The sequence below is a fragment of the Centruroides sculpturatus genome, unplaced genomic scaffold (assembly GCF_000671375.1).
Source record: "Centruroides sculpturatus isolate CEXI.00-Female unplaced genomic scaffold, Cexi_2.0 scaffold1528, whole genome shotgun sequence".
Lineage (NCBI taxonomy): Eukaryota > Metazoa > Arthropoda > Arachnida > Scorpiones > Buthidae > Centruroides > Centruroides sculpturatus.
In genome coordinates, this window is record NW_019385661.1 from 38,681 (window position 1) to 51,084 (window position 12,404).

General features: G+C 33.3%; 1 protein-coding gene across 2 annotated transcripts in view; it reads right to left on the bottom strand.

The window, feature by feature from the left end:
* Positions 1-299: 299 nt before the first annotated feature.
* LOC111640972 (zinc finger protein ubi-d4 A-like) overlaps positions 300-12,404 on the bottom strand; it is a 62,062-nt gene continuing 49,957 nt past the window's right edge. The window contains exons 8-10 of one of the 2 annotated variants that reach the window (XM_023387070.1): positions 7,622-7,703; positions 2,059-4,290; positions 300-1,652 (exon numbers count right to left, since the gene is read on the bottom strand). In XM_023387070.1, the coding sequence (XP_023242838.1) occupies positions 4,244-4,290; positions 7,622-7,703 (129 nt within the window). In that variant the 3' untranslated portion in view covers positions 300-1,652; positions 2,059-4,243. The remainder of the gene's footprint in view (positions 1,653-2,058; positions 4,291-7,621; positions 7,704-12,404) is intronic. The other variant, XM_023387071.1, reaches the window with a different exon arrangement.

The window sequence follows — 12,404 nt, forward strand, 5'->3', positions numbered from 1 at the left end:
CAGAAAGTTAATGAGCCAATTCAATTCAACTGCTCAAGAAGGGAACTTAGCAAGTGTTACGCAAGTGCCTACTTTCAAACAGTTCCATTGTATTTTTTATTAAGAATAAACACAATATACCATTATGAGGCTAATACAGGTAACATTTTATTTGTACTACAAATCACATTTTGATTACAACCAAAAACAGCATTTCTCTTAATGAATTGTCACAACAAATGGTATTACTAGCTAGAGCACATACTGATAATGGACTAACAGAGCATTGAGCAAATGTCTTGTACTTTTTTATTTATATATATATATTTCTTTTATTTTTTTATAAATTAGCATGTATTGTACATGCCACACAAGAAGAGACAGATTTTTCTTAAATTTCTTTGGTGCAAGATGCTAAACTATTCTATCAACATCCAAAATTTTGTTTTCTTTTTATTTACTTTTGTACAATTTATCAACTTTTTTGTTTTTTAATTAATCTTGTCGTCGTTAGCCTCTTTTGTCAAATTTTGAACGATCAAATCCAACAAAATAACAATATTCTATCACACAAACAGAGGAAGATTTTGTGATTCTGCGACAAACGAAATCATCATCTCGCCGGACAATCGACCAAACGATCGATTCCTTAAAAATAAAGAGGGGGAAAGAATCGGGCGACCTGATCCATTAACGATCCCTAACAAAAAATAACATAAAACCAGGCCTTTTAGTCCCGCCGGAAGATTGTCTTCCGACACCTGTCTCGCATAAAAACCTTTTCAACAATAAAAACATTTTGGTAGACTGAAAAACTTGTAAAAAAAACCCTTAAAACTCACACAAATTTACGTAACATGACTTAAAAATGCTCAAAAATACAAACCTCCAACTTCATTATCGAACAATTCCTCTTCGTTCCGACAAACAACAACATGCAACAATAATTAATTGGAAGATTAAAAGTTGCAAAGGAAATTTGGAAAGATATACGAGATATATATATATATATATAAATTTGCCAAGCGGGAAGAGGACTGGAAATATAACGAAAAAGCAAAATGCCTCTTCTTGTGTAAGTAGAAATAGCTAGAAATTCTGACTAGTTATAATACTTTTTCTTTATATAGTATACAGAAGAATGTTATGTTTCCGGTGGTCTTAGTCACCTCAAGCAATGATCGAACGTATATAAATGGTCATATGTCATGGTGAGCGCAACGGGTGGACCGAAAAGCCACCCTAAAAAACCAACCCTGAGTTAAAGAATCAGTCATGAGCAACTATACTTTTTTAAAAACTCTAATAATTGAAGAAATAAATAAGATCGGCCCTGCAGCATAAAATACTTAATGAGGTAGCGCCAAACTACATGCAAAAAATATCTTTTTTTAAATATATATATATATATAATAACAACACAGTCAACCGTTAATTGGAAATAGAAAGCAAAATGCAAAGATCCGATTCAGGACTAGAGCAATGGCGATAATATGAGGAGAAGTCAGTAATTAGGCTATAGATGGATGCTTACTGGCAAATAAGCAAGAAAATGAATAACATAAAGCATTTGTTTTTCAATAAAATCCATATAAATACCAAGCACTTGTACAACATTCTACTGGCTTCCAAAAGCCCACTGTATAAAAATCAATAAATTGCTATTGTAACCACTGTTCTATGTGTTCCCAAACTCTTCATTGGTTGGAAAATGCCTATCTCTCAAGTGTTCTTTAAAAGTTGGAAAGATGATAATCGCTCAATATCATAGCCAGAGCATACAATAACCTTTTCAGAACATGTAATGGAGTGATTCTGACAGTAATCAAGAGATTTTCAGACATTACATAGTACAGTGGGTGATCGGTTAATGAACAAATCGGATAACGAACACTTTCGCGAAAGATTTTTATGATCGGACAACGAACATATGTTCGGATAACGAACACTTCACTGAACAAACACAAGAAGTGACGTAAAATAACAAATACCAATTGGTCTTCCTTTGTCTTTAGGCAACAATTCGAAACTTTTTGGAGCGCGGGAGACGTCGACATCGACGTTCTACCCAGTATATACNTGTTCTATGTGTTCCCAAACTCTTCATTGGTTGGAAAATGCCTATCTCTCAAGTGTTCTTTAAAAGTTGGAAAGATGATAATCGCTCAATATCATAGCCAGAGCATACAATAACCTTTTTAGAACATGTAATGGAGTGATTCTGACAGTAATCAAGAGATTTTCAGACATTACATAGTACAGTGGGTGATCGGTTAACGAACAATTCGGATAGCGAACAAAGTCTTGGAACGGATTATGTTCGTTAACCGATCACCCACTGTATTAGAATATCCTGAATATCCAGAGATTGCTCAAAAAATATGTACTGCATTAAAAAATTTCTTGCTTATTTCTCAACAAGTACAAGTTTGTAACATAATTATGGACTTCCCCTCACAAACATCTCCCTTCCATTTTACACCAAGCGAAAAATTAATTAATAAAGAATAATTACAAAATAAATTTTGCAAATAACCACACAAACCCACCGACTCGCTCGCTCCTTCTTCTGCCTCGATATTTAAAATGATATCTTAGGCACTTGCAATCTTTTTATTATTATTAAATTCAAAGGAAATTCTCAATAAAATTATGTAATAAAAATGGCTATAGGACAATACTAATACAATTACTAATACTAAAAGTTGCAAATGCAACTTGTCCTGAACAATATTATTCAAAAATTTGACAGTATTTTTTTTATATCTCAGACCTGAGAGAAGTGAAGACTACTGTGATATAACTTTTGTTTTTTTCGTATTAATATCATGCATATTGTATAAGCACCACACAGTACACAACCTAATCTTTATCACCATATCCATCTCCGCGTGCGTCTTGTGATCGAAACACTTTATCACTAGAGAAACGAGCTACATCTCTTGATGCGGAAAGGTCCTAGGCATATACGTGTGCCGAAGAATGAGAAAAAACAGGGTCGAATGATATTTTATAATGTGCACAATGCCCAACGTGCTTATCACAACCATAGTTTTGAGAAAAACATTTGAAGATATGTTAATAAAATAAAATCCAATCGAATATTTGAATTTTCAAATCAAAATTGTCAGAATGGAGACATTTAAACACGATCTTAGAACTTTTTCTTTGTATTAATGATGAATGAATACGTTCACAGACACACTTCACCCTGAATTCTGAAGGCAAGGAAGATCTTAAGAATATATCAGAAAAGTAGATGATACTTGAGTTTAAAAATGTAAATTTTTTCCATTATAGACACATGATAGCGTGCATGATTTTCATTCATTCTGCTTTTCAATTAGTCAAAAGCACTCATTACATCAAGAATATACACCAATTTTGGCTACCCTGTTTATCCTCTAACAAATTTGAAATGCAAACGAAATGGGGAAGCAACCTTTGCCCGTCTTTTGCGTAAAACTATTAAATCCTACCTTAATAAAAATGTTGGGAATATCAAAATTGTGTTATTTAAATACTTCCGAATGCTATCTAAAATTTCTTTACACAAGTAAAATAATTAAAATACACAAACAAGCTACCAAAAAACTCGATGGCCCCTTAATGGAACACCAGGAACAGCAGTGACCGACATCACTAGGATATAATTCTTGTGCCGGTTTACGGTGTAGGAACATCGACGTATGGCTACGCACAAAATATTCCAAAATTTTAAATATTAAAATAGGTAATATTCAAAATTTCTCTTTTTCTTTTATGAATAGCCAATGTTGAAGACTAGATTTGAAACGCAAAAATGAAAATATATATCTTGGACTGTTATTTTACTGAGGTAACATTTGATAATAAAGAACGATGTGTGTTTGGATACTCGAATAATCCCCCTAAACGTGTACGAATGCAGCCCATGGGCTGCAATTGGCAGCATTGTATAGCAAAGGTCCCTGCAATCCAGAAATTAGAACGGCCAAAACCCGTCCACGACGGAAACGGAGCTTCGTAACCGGAAACGGTTGCCAAAATTAAATTCCGAAACGTACCAAATTTATATAAAAGAAAAAACAAAATGACGTCGGCTTACTTTTTGTACCGTATTCTACACAGAAATCTTCCGAGACATGTATATATATATATGCATATATTCAACTAAGAACCAATAACGGAAAAATATTTAAATGAGGTATATCGATTACAAGAGAAACAGGCAGTTTCATATCAGTTGTAACAGTGTCAAAATTGGGTTAGAGGAAATTTCCTGTCACTTTCGACCATATTCTTCAATACAGAGATGACAGCTCCAAGATCCTATTCAAAATAGAAAAAAAAAATTTTTTATAATAATTATAAGCATTTTCAATAAATTTTATGAAATTTTATTTTAGCAAACTGAATGATTAACAAAGTTTTGTGAAGACTTAGACTTAAAAGATTAAAATTCACATGTAAAACGATGAAATGTTGTAATGTTGTGTGTATGTTGAACAACACTGCAGCTAAATAAATCACAAAATTTTGTTTTAGAACAGGCTTAAACTCATTAAATAATATAAATAAGTGTTGAATTACTCTAGAAGTCAAGCATTTTAATTCTATTTGAAAGCTGAGTAGCTACAAATTGGTGATAAGAGTATTCAAATGTAATAATCAAGAACTATCCGGTTGCAGAGAGTACTTGTTGTTCCTGAGAATTTGTGCTAGGTATTGAAATGCTTCATGTGCTTGCACGACAGTGAACAATCTGATTCAAGAATCAACAACTATGCCTCTCCCCGCTATCAGAAATTCAATTTGCGTTAATCTCAATGCATCCAGATTGACTACACAGACTGAGCTATTCTAAGATTGAGTGTGAATTCTCGAGAAATTTTAATACATTGATTAATTGTAATTCCTGTAATAAATTTGCTAGGTAATTGACATTATTGATAGAAACTACTTTTTAAAATCAAATAGTTTCTATCGATTCTTGGATTCAAATAATCTCGTCATTAATTAATAACTACTCTGTAGCCATACAAAGCAAATTGGCAGCACTCTGTAAAATTTCTTGTTTTTGAGAACACTGTTCTCGAGAACAGTGTTGTTTGAAAGTTCTCGAGAAGAGAGCTAGAGTCTAGATTGCTAGGAATACTGTGTTAAAAGCACTGTGAAAAATAAAAACATTTATTATGTACACTTGCCAATGTTTCTATGCTTTATGTCCATTCTATGGTAAAATGTCTTAGCTCTTGTGTGATTATAATATACAATCAAGAAATGATTTGTATACTTGGCTTATCGAGACACTTCCAGTTGTTGCAATAAGCTTATAGAAACTCACAAAATTTCCTGCTATTCAATAATTTAACACATTCACTGCCAGTTGATGTAATTGTGCATCGTTTGAAGGTCAAACAATGCAAAATTGTGTCAACTGGCAGCAAATGCCAAATCAAAGTTAAGCTAGTCAAAGTGAAGATTTCAAAATAGACTGCAAACCATTGCTATAGTGTTATTTTGATGCTATATTTGTTGATGAAAACTTTAAAGAAATAGCTACTTAAACAAACTCATGTATAGAAGAATCACAAAGACTTCAATATTTATCCTTCTAACACAAGTACAATAATATTCCATGGCAGAATCGACCTTTACTTTGAGGCTCTTCTCCACCTCAATATGTAAAAAACTGTCTAGTTAAACTTGTATTTGTAACACTTAATTAAAAAAAGATTCGACTAATGTGACAGAATGAAGCATTCTGATTGACTTCCATTTAGTTCAGATCTCAAATCACTCCAAATTAGTGCATTGAAGATGGGCTGTTATTAAATTTAATAGAAAATCACTCACTAGATTCAATACATTGACAAATATGGCTTCTAGCAATAAGTCAGTCTTTTGTATGTAATGAGAAGTGAAAAAACTAATGTTACCATCTCATATTAAATTTAACAGTTAAAAGAATTAAATTAATCTATGATTCAAATCATACAACTCCTGCAAATAAGGCAGATGTGTGCTTAATTTTATACTGTTAAAATCACTGTTCCGCTCCATCTTCATATCCATCATATCCAGATATGTATACAAAATTTAGAATATCATACAGCATTTGTTTATGTATGTATTTGGCATGTTAAGAATGGGCGTTCTGATCAAAAACCCCATTAAAACTGTGGCCCCCTTAACTACAATGCTGTATTGGTGTAATTTTAGATAAGTGAAATATAGTTTAAGTATCTACACCTTACTTCCACATATTCACTATATCTATTGAGGCATTTATCCTAATGCCATTTGAGGCATACAGCTGCATACAGTGGATGGTCCAAACACTTTACAAACCAAACCTCTGACCTAACCTATCGTCACCTTAAAGCCTGAATCACACCAAATAACTCTCATTTGGACACATGAAGAAACATGCTTAAGGGAAGTGGTTTTTATTAAACATCATAGCAGCCGAAATTTGTTGAATGTTGTTTGCAACCAGTGTGTAAGTGTGCTTCAATAATATATACACAAAACTAACATATGCACTCCCTCTCTTAAATTTTCATAAGTACCAAAGCACCCCCTTGTCAGAAAAAATTTTGCTGTTGACAAGAGAAGTACTTAAAAAGAATTACTTCAAAATGCTTTCATTATTTAAACATGTAAAACATGGAAACTTTATTCGTTTAATTTCTGTTAAGCAAGTGAAAAATTGTATATCTGTATGTACTGCTCCAACATAAAAATAGTTGGCATGCTCTAGTGTTTGGCAGTTACCGTACAGAAAACCTTACATTGCTGCATTCTTATGATTTTGTTAAAAGTTTAAGTGTGTTTTAAGTACCAAACATTAACTAAACAGGCTCTTCGCAATTGCAGATTTAGTAAAGAGTAAACCACTTCATTCTAAATACAATCATTTGAGCCTCGTTTACATATTTCACGTCAAACTTTTACACTCTGAAGCAAAATTTCATAAATATAGATGTTAAAGAGCTTTTCTTAAGCTAGTTTCCCAGAAATGTAACAAAATTCAGATGACTGATAAATTTACATTGTATTAAAGTTTTAATGTTTTCAAAACATTGTTAGACATTTTTGAATCAAAAACTGAGTCAAAAAACCTTTAACCAAACTTATTTTGAACTAGAATCGACAGCAATGCACTAAATTCTACAGAAACTAGTACAAGAAAGTTTGAATAAAGATTATTTGGTTTCGGTCCTTCAATTTTTGAATCAAAGTTCCCGATGGCAAAAACATTAGTGCCAATTTACACAGCAGCATGCCGAACCTGCAATATCGGCCGCTTAAAGACTTACACCAAGGGCTACTTTTGGACAATCAATAGAATTTCATCCCCACTCGAGTACAATTAGCGTAAATGCTTGAGCAGCTGACAATGCGGGTTTGTATGCAATGCCGCTTATACTTGTCTAAAACCGTTCGGAAACATTAAACCTTTAATAAAATAAGACTTATCCATTGTATTTCTGTCCGCTTAACATTTAAATTAACCAGTGCCGTGCTCCATAATCAATCAGTTTGCTAATTATGTTTAAAAAAAATTGTACCCAATCTAACAATAAAAAACAGATCATGTAAATACTGAATTAACAGTAGCTATTAAATATTTTTTTTGATTCAAATTCGATCTCACCTTCAGGCGGTTCAGATAACGGCGGATTTAGACAATACATGTGATAACCACGATCACAGTCATCGCAGAAAAGTAGCTGATCCTAAAAACACGTGGATTTAAAAGAATTACCATGAAATTATTTGAAACAGAAAACTAAAAAAAAAAAAAAAATTAACATAAAAAATAAAGAACAGAATTATTAGAGATATGGAGCTGAATATTAATTCTACTTTGCCAAATTAACTTAAAAAAGAATTAATTTTATATTTGTATACATTTTCTTTTTTTTAAATTAAATTTTTTGATATTGCCACTCGCTCGCCGACTAACTCTATTATTTTTGTTTTTTAATTAAAAAAATAACATTTCTGTTAATTCAGTGCTTTGCTGTTTAATTCAATCTTTACAAGACCGTTAAGAAAATATATTTAGTTCTTATTAACGCATGGGAGATAATCCAAAATGGAATTTTGACTCCAAGTGCATTAAATTTGATCCGTCTTGTTCTTTAAACTATGTATAATATAGCATGTAACTGTCCTATAAAATGCTGTGTTCTTATTTTATTAGAAGGAATAAACTTGAATAGTAACAAATGCAATGTAATGTAGAAGAAATTAAGGATTTGCTACAAAATATATAAAATTCCACAATAAAAACAAATTAATTACCTGTAAAATACAATAAAAACTATATTAAATATGTTAGATTTTAAATTTTACAACAGGACACTGGCAGTTGTCAGTGTCCTGTCGTAACCACTTAATGACTGTGGTTCCATACAATGATAACAGAGATGATAAATTCATAGCTGCCTCTATTTTCTACATTCAGATATGTTTAGATACATCACACTCTGTTACAATTGCATTGCATTTAGACTACACAACAGTACCACACCAATAGATTTATCAAAATGTACTGTATGATACTCTCTTAACAACATATTCCTCTTTGTCATTAAGTTGTGTACACCTAATTAAATCCAGATTTACATTTGTCTTCTTAGTTAACCTAAGGCATTTTTGTTAAAATATGCACATACAATAAACAGGAGTAGAATGTAATGATTTAAATTCTTGTTACGTTGTTTACACAAGTTAATTTTTAAATAAAACATTTAAATTATTCATTTAAAAACAAATTAAGGCATTAAAAATAGACTTTGGGCATTACACATTAAAACAGCATACAATACTTTAACTAAATGCTTCCATTAACCTTGAAATTGTAAAATAACAAGACTTAATCAAAACACTCCGTTAAATTATAAAGTTTCATTTTATTTTTTATGCCCAAAGTTAGTTTACTTTGGACATAAAAAATTTGGGTAAAAACATACAAATTTACATGTTTAATAATATATTAAATATATCAATGTTGTAACTGTACTCAGAACATCATTACTTCCTTCTTAGTTACGTTTCTAAAATTCTGTCTTATACATTATACTAATTTACAAATAATTATGTAGCCACTATAGCATAAGGGTAAGTTTACAGTCCAGATGCAGCACGGTGCTAAGATGGCAAAGTTTGTAAAGTTTTGTAGCATTCATCAACCTCCACTCTGCTAGACACTGAACTAAACACACAGGCTTCCGGTCTAGTGACACGTTTGATGACAACACCATGCTGCACAGACTTAGTCATCAGTCAGCGTTTGACAATAAACCATATGATGTTCTTGTCAACCCCAATGATGGGACCCAACACTGCCACTGGACTATAAACTGGCGTTTAATGTATTTTACGAGGATATTTTTAAGCTCAAAATTGTTGCTAAAAACTATAAATGTACTTTATAATCATATGATTGTAATTTTGCAATTCTCCCTTGGATTTTAATATTTTAAATTCAAATAGTTAGATAAATATAATTTGTTTGTCTCATATACATCTACTTACTGTAATTTACTTATTGGACTTTTCTTCTTTAATATATTAAAATAGAATGTAATGAATGATCATTATGTTGTACTAACTTCAGGCATTAAGCATTGAAGATGGTTCAAGTTACTATTATTTGTTGGAACGAGTACAGGTACGCACTGCTTAATGATCCGACGACACTGAGTCATTTGATGACAGCAAATGAATAATTAAAGAGTGTAAAATTTATTCCTTAAGTTTCATTAATAAATTTACATTTTTTATTAATTTTTTTTTTTGATTTCCTGGATTGGGTTAAAATTGAATAAATATACATTCATAAGTATGAAGCCGAAGCTACACAAAGGGTGTAAACAGACAACTGACAACCATCACATGTGGCTAAAACACATCCATATATGTGCAACCGCACTGTGGAGAATCATAAAAATTAAATTTGCAAGGCCAGTCGGCTTAAAGCATTATCTGACACGTATAATATTATGTGTAATGGTACAAGAATTTTAAAATATGGTAGTTCATGATCTATGCTCCATTAATTGAAAGTGTATATCAAAAATATTAAAACCTGGAATAGTTAACAGACAAACTATTATGAAAAAGACTGAAAGAAGTGCTTACAAATATGTCCTGAGCAATTAAGTTTAAATTACTTTAAAATAAATTATAGGAATTTATTTATTTTAAACAGACTTCACTAGATGCATAGATAGAATCTTTTCAAATGTACTGTACATGCTCGCAAGCATTGATGGTTACTTTTGGAGGTGGACGGAGAAGTTCCAATATACACGATTACGCTTAGTGTAAATGGTTAAGCCTTTGACAATGCAGGTTTGTGCTGCTTATGCTTCGTATAAATCCTGCTTGATGTTCATAACAGGCTTCTTCTTGTAGGCTGCCGTTAGACATTTCAGTTTTTATCTTCCCCACAGTTAAACTTTTGCTAGAACCATCATAACAATCACATTTACATAAATGTTCCAGTAGACACTTAATGATTGATAAATAAAAACTCCATCCTCTGGCAGCATCCTATGAGAAAAAGCCTATTGAAATTTGGTACAATTTTGTCATCAAGGAGCTATTTCCTCACAAATTTACACTTGTGTTCTGACAATTTATCTCCTCTATTGTTGTAGAGAAGGTATTTAAAAGCTCTACAATCAATCCATTGGTTGGTCCCATAGTATTTAATAATAAACCTTTCCACGAAAAAGGTCGTGGCACACTTCATTATTAAACTATTGCCTTAGAATTATCTATTATGTTTAAAACTGTTAGTAAATATAAATAACACAGTACATTCAAAAATGTGTATCTGGTATTAAGGAACAAGATAGCTGAATATTATTATGCACTATACTATGGAGCTCTGTAAATTACATACCGCAGATATGGATGGGTGGAAATGCTGGTAATAGGTATGATGCTTTAGAAGGGAGTGGTATGTGTTTACTAAAACATTACATAATGCTAGGGTCATGTTGCATAACCAATCATACTGTTAATGTCACTGGTTTGTATATTATACAGTAGAGCGTCATTTATCCGAATCAATTGGGGAGTGGGGTTGTTCGGAAAATTGATATTTCATATAACCGATTATGTACGAAAAAATATATTAACCTATCCCATGTTTTATTTATTTATTTATGAAAAGTAGGGAACTCCTGGTATCACTCATAGGTACGACCAGGAGGGGAAAAGAAATGAAGGAAGAGGGAGAAATGCGAAGGATAGGGGATGAAAGTGGGGGCAGGAAGAGGGAGGAAGAGGTGGGATCCCACAGCGCACGCTTCACATTTATTTACAAATAAACCAGAGTAAAAAAAAACAACAGACAAATAATGAGGACAACTGCCTGACAAGCGGTGGGGAGAACAAGCAAAGCAGTAAAACAGATAAAACAGTAGCATGTAGTGTGGCGATCAGTAGCATAACACTATGATACAGAAAGCCACAAAGGAAGTGAAAATCACAAGGTAACAGTTCCTGGGTACAATGAAGAAACACTTTTGAAGAGAAGTCCACTCAATCAGGATTTCGAACACTGTTGTTTGCGATGTGTAGACTGCTCGCTGGATTCAGTGCTGCCGTCGCTGAGAGAAAGTCTGCTAGCTTATAATAAATGTCCTTGTTTTCAAGGAAGACGTTAAAAGGACAGGGCCAGTTGAAGCCAGCATAGAGTACACTGCCAATAAGAATGTCACGGTTCTGGTTGAACAGCGTACAGTCAAAGAGGAAGTGACTGCTGTCCTGGATGGAAGTGCCATCACACTGACAGATGTTGTCTTCTAGAATATGAAATCTTTTTAAGTATGCCTTGAAGTTGCCGTGACCAGTAAGCAACTGGGTCATAGCGAAAGAAGGAGAGAAGTGTCTCCACTGAAGGCGCTGGGTGATGTTAGGGATGAAGTTGAAAGTCGTCCTGCCGGTGATGCTGCTATCCCATTCCTGTTGCCATTGGTGGATTGCAAGCTGGAAGTTCCAGTACTTAATTTTAGAAGGTGGGATCTTGTCGTAGCTAGACGGGAGGGAGGAGGCTGCGGCGGATTTAGCGAGGCTGTCGGCGGCTTCGTTGCCTGCTACACCCGAGTGGCCACGTACCCATTTAAAATGTACATTGTGGTTGTGCGTATTAGAGGCAAGATGACGGTGGATTCGAAGAACGTTATCGCCTCTGCGTCGGAGGCCAGTAATGTAGTGGATGGCAGTGATGCTATCGGTATAAACGATGATGGTTTTGTTACGGGGGAACCAATCGGTGAAAACGTAGTCGATTGCCTTAGTAATAGCAAGTATTTCCGCTTGGGGGACGGAACAATGAGGACCTAATTTGAAGGCAGACTTATGAGTGTCGCCGTTTTGATGGTTAATAAGAACAAACGCTGCCCCCACATTCTCGT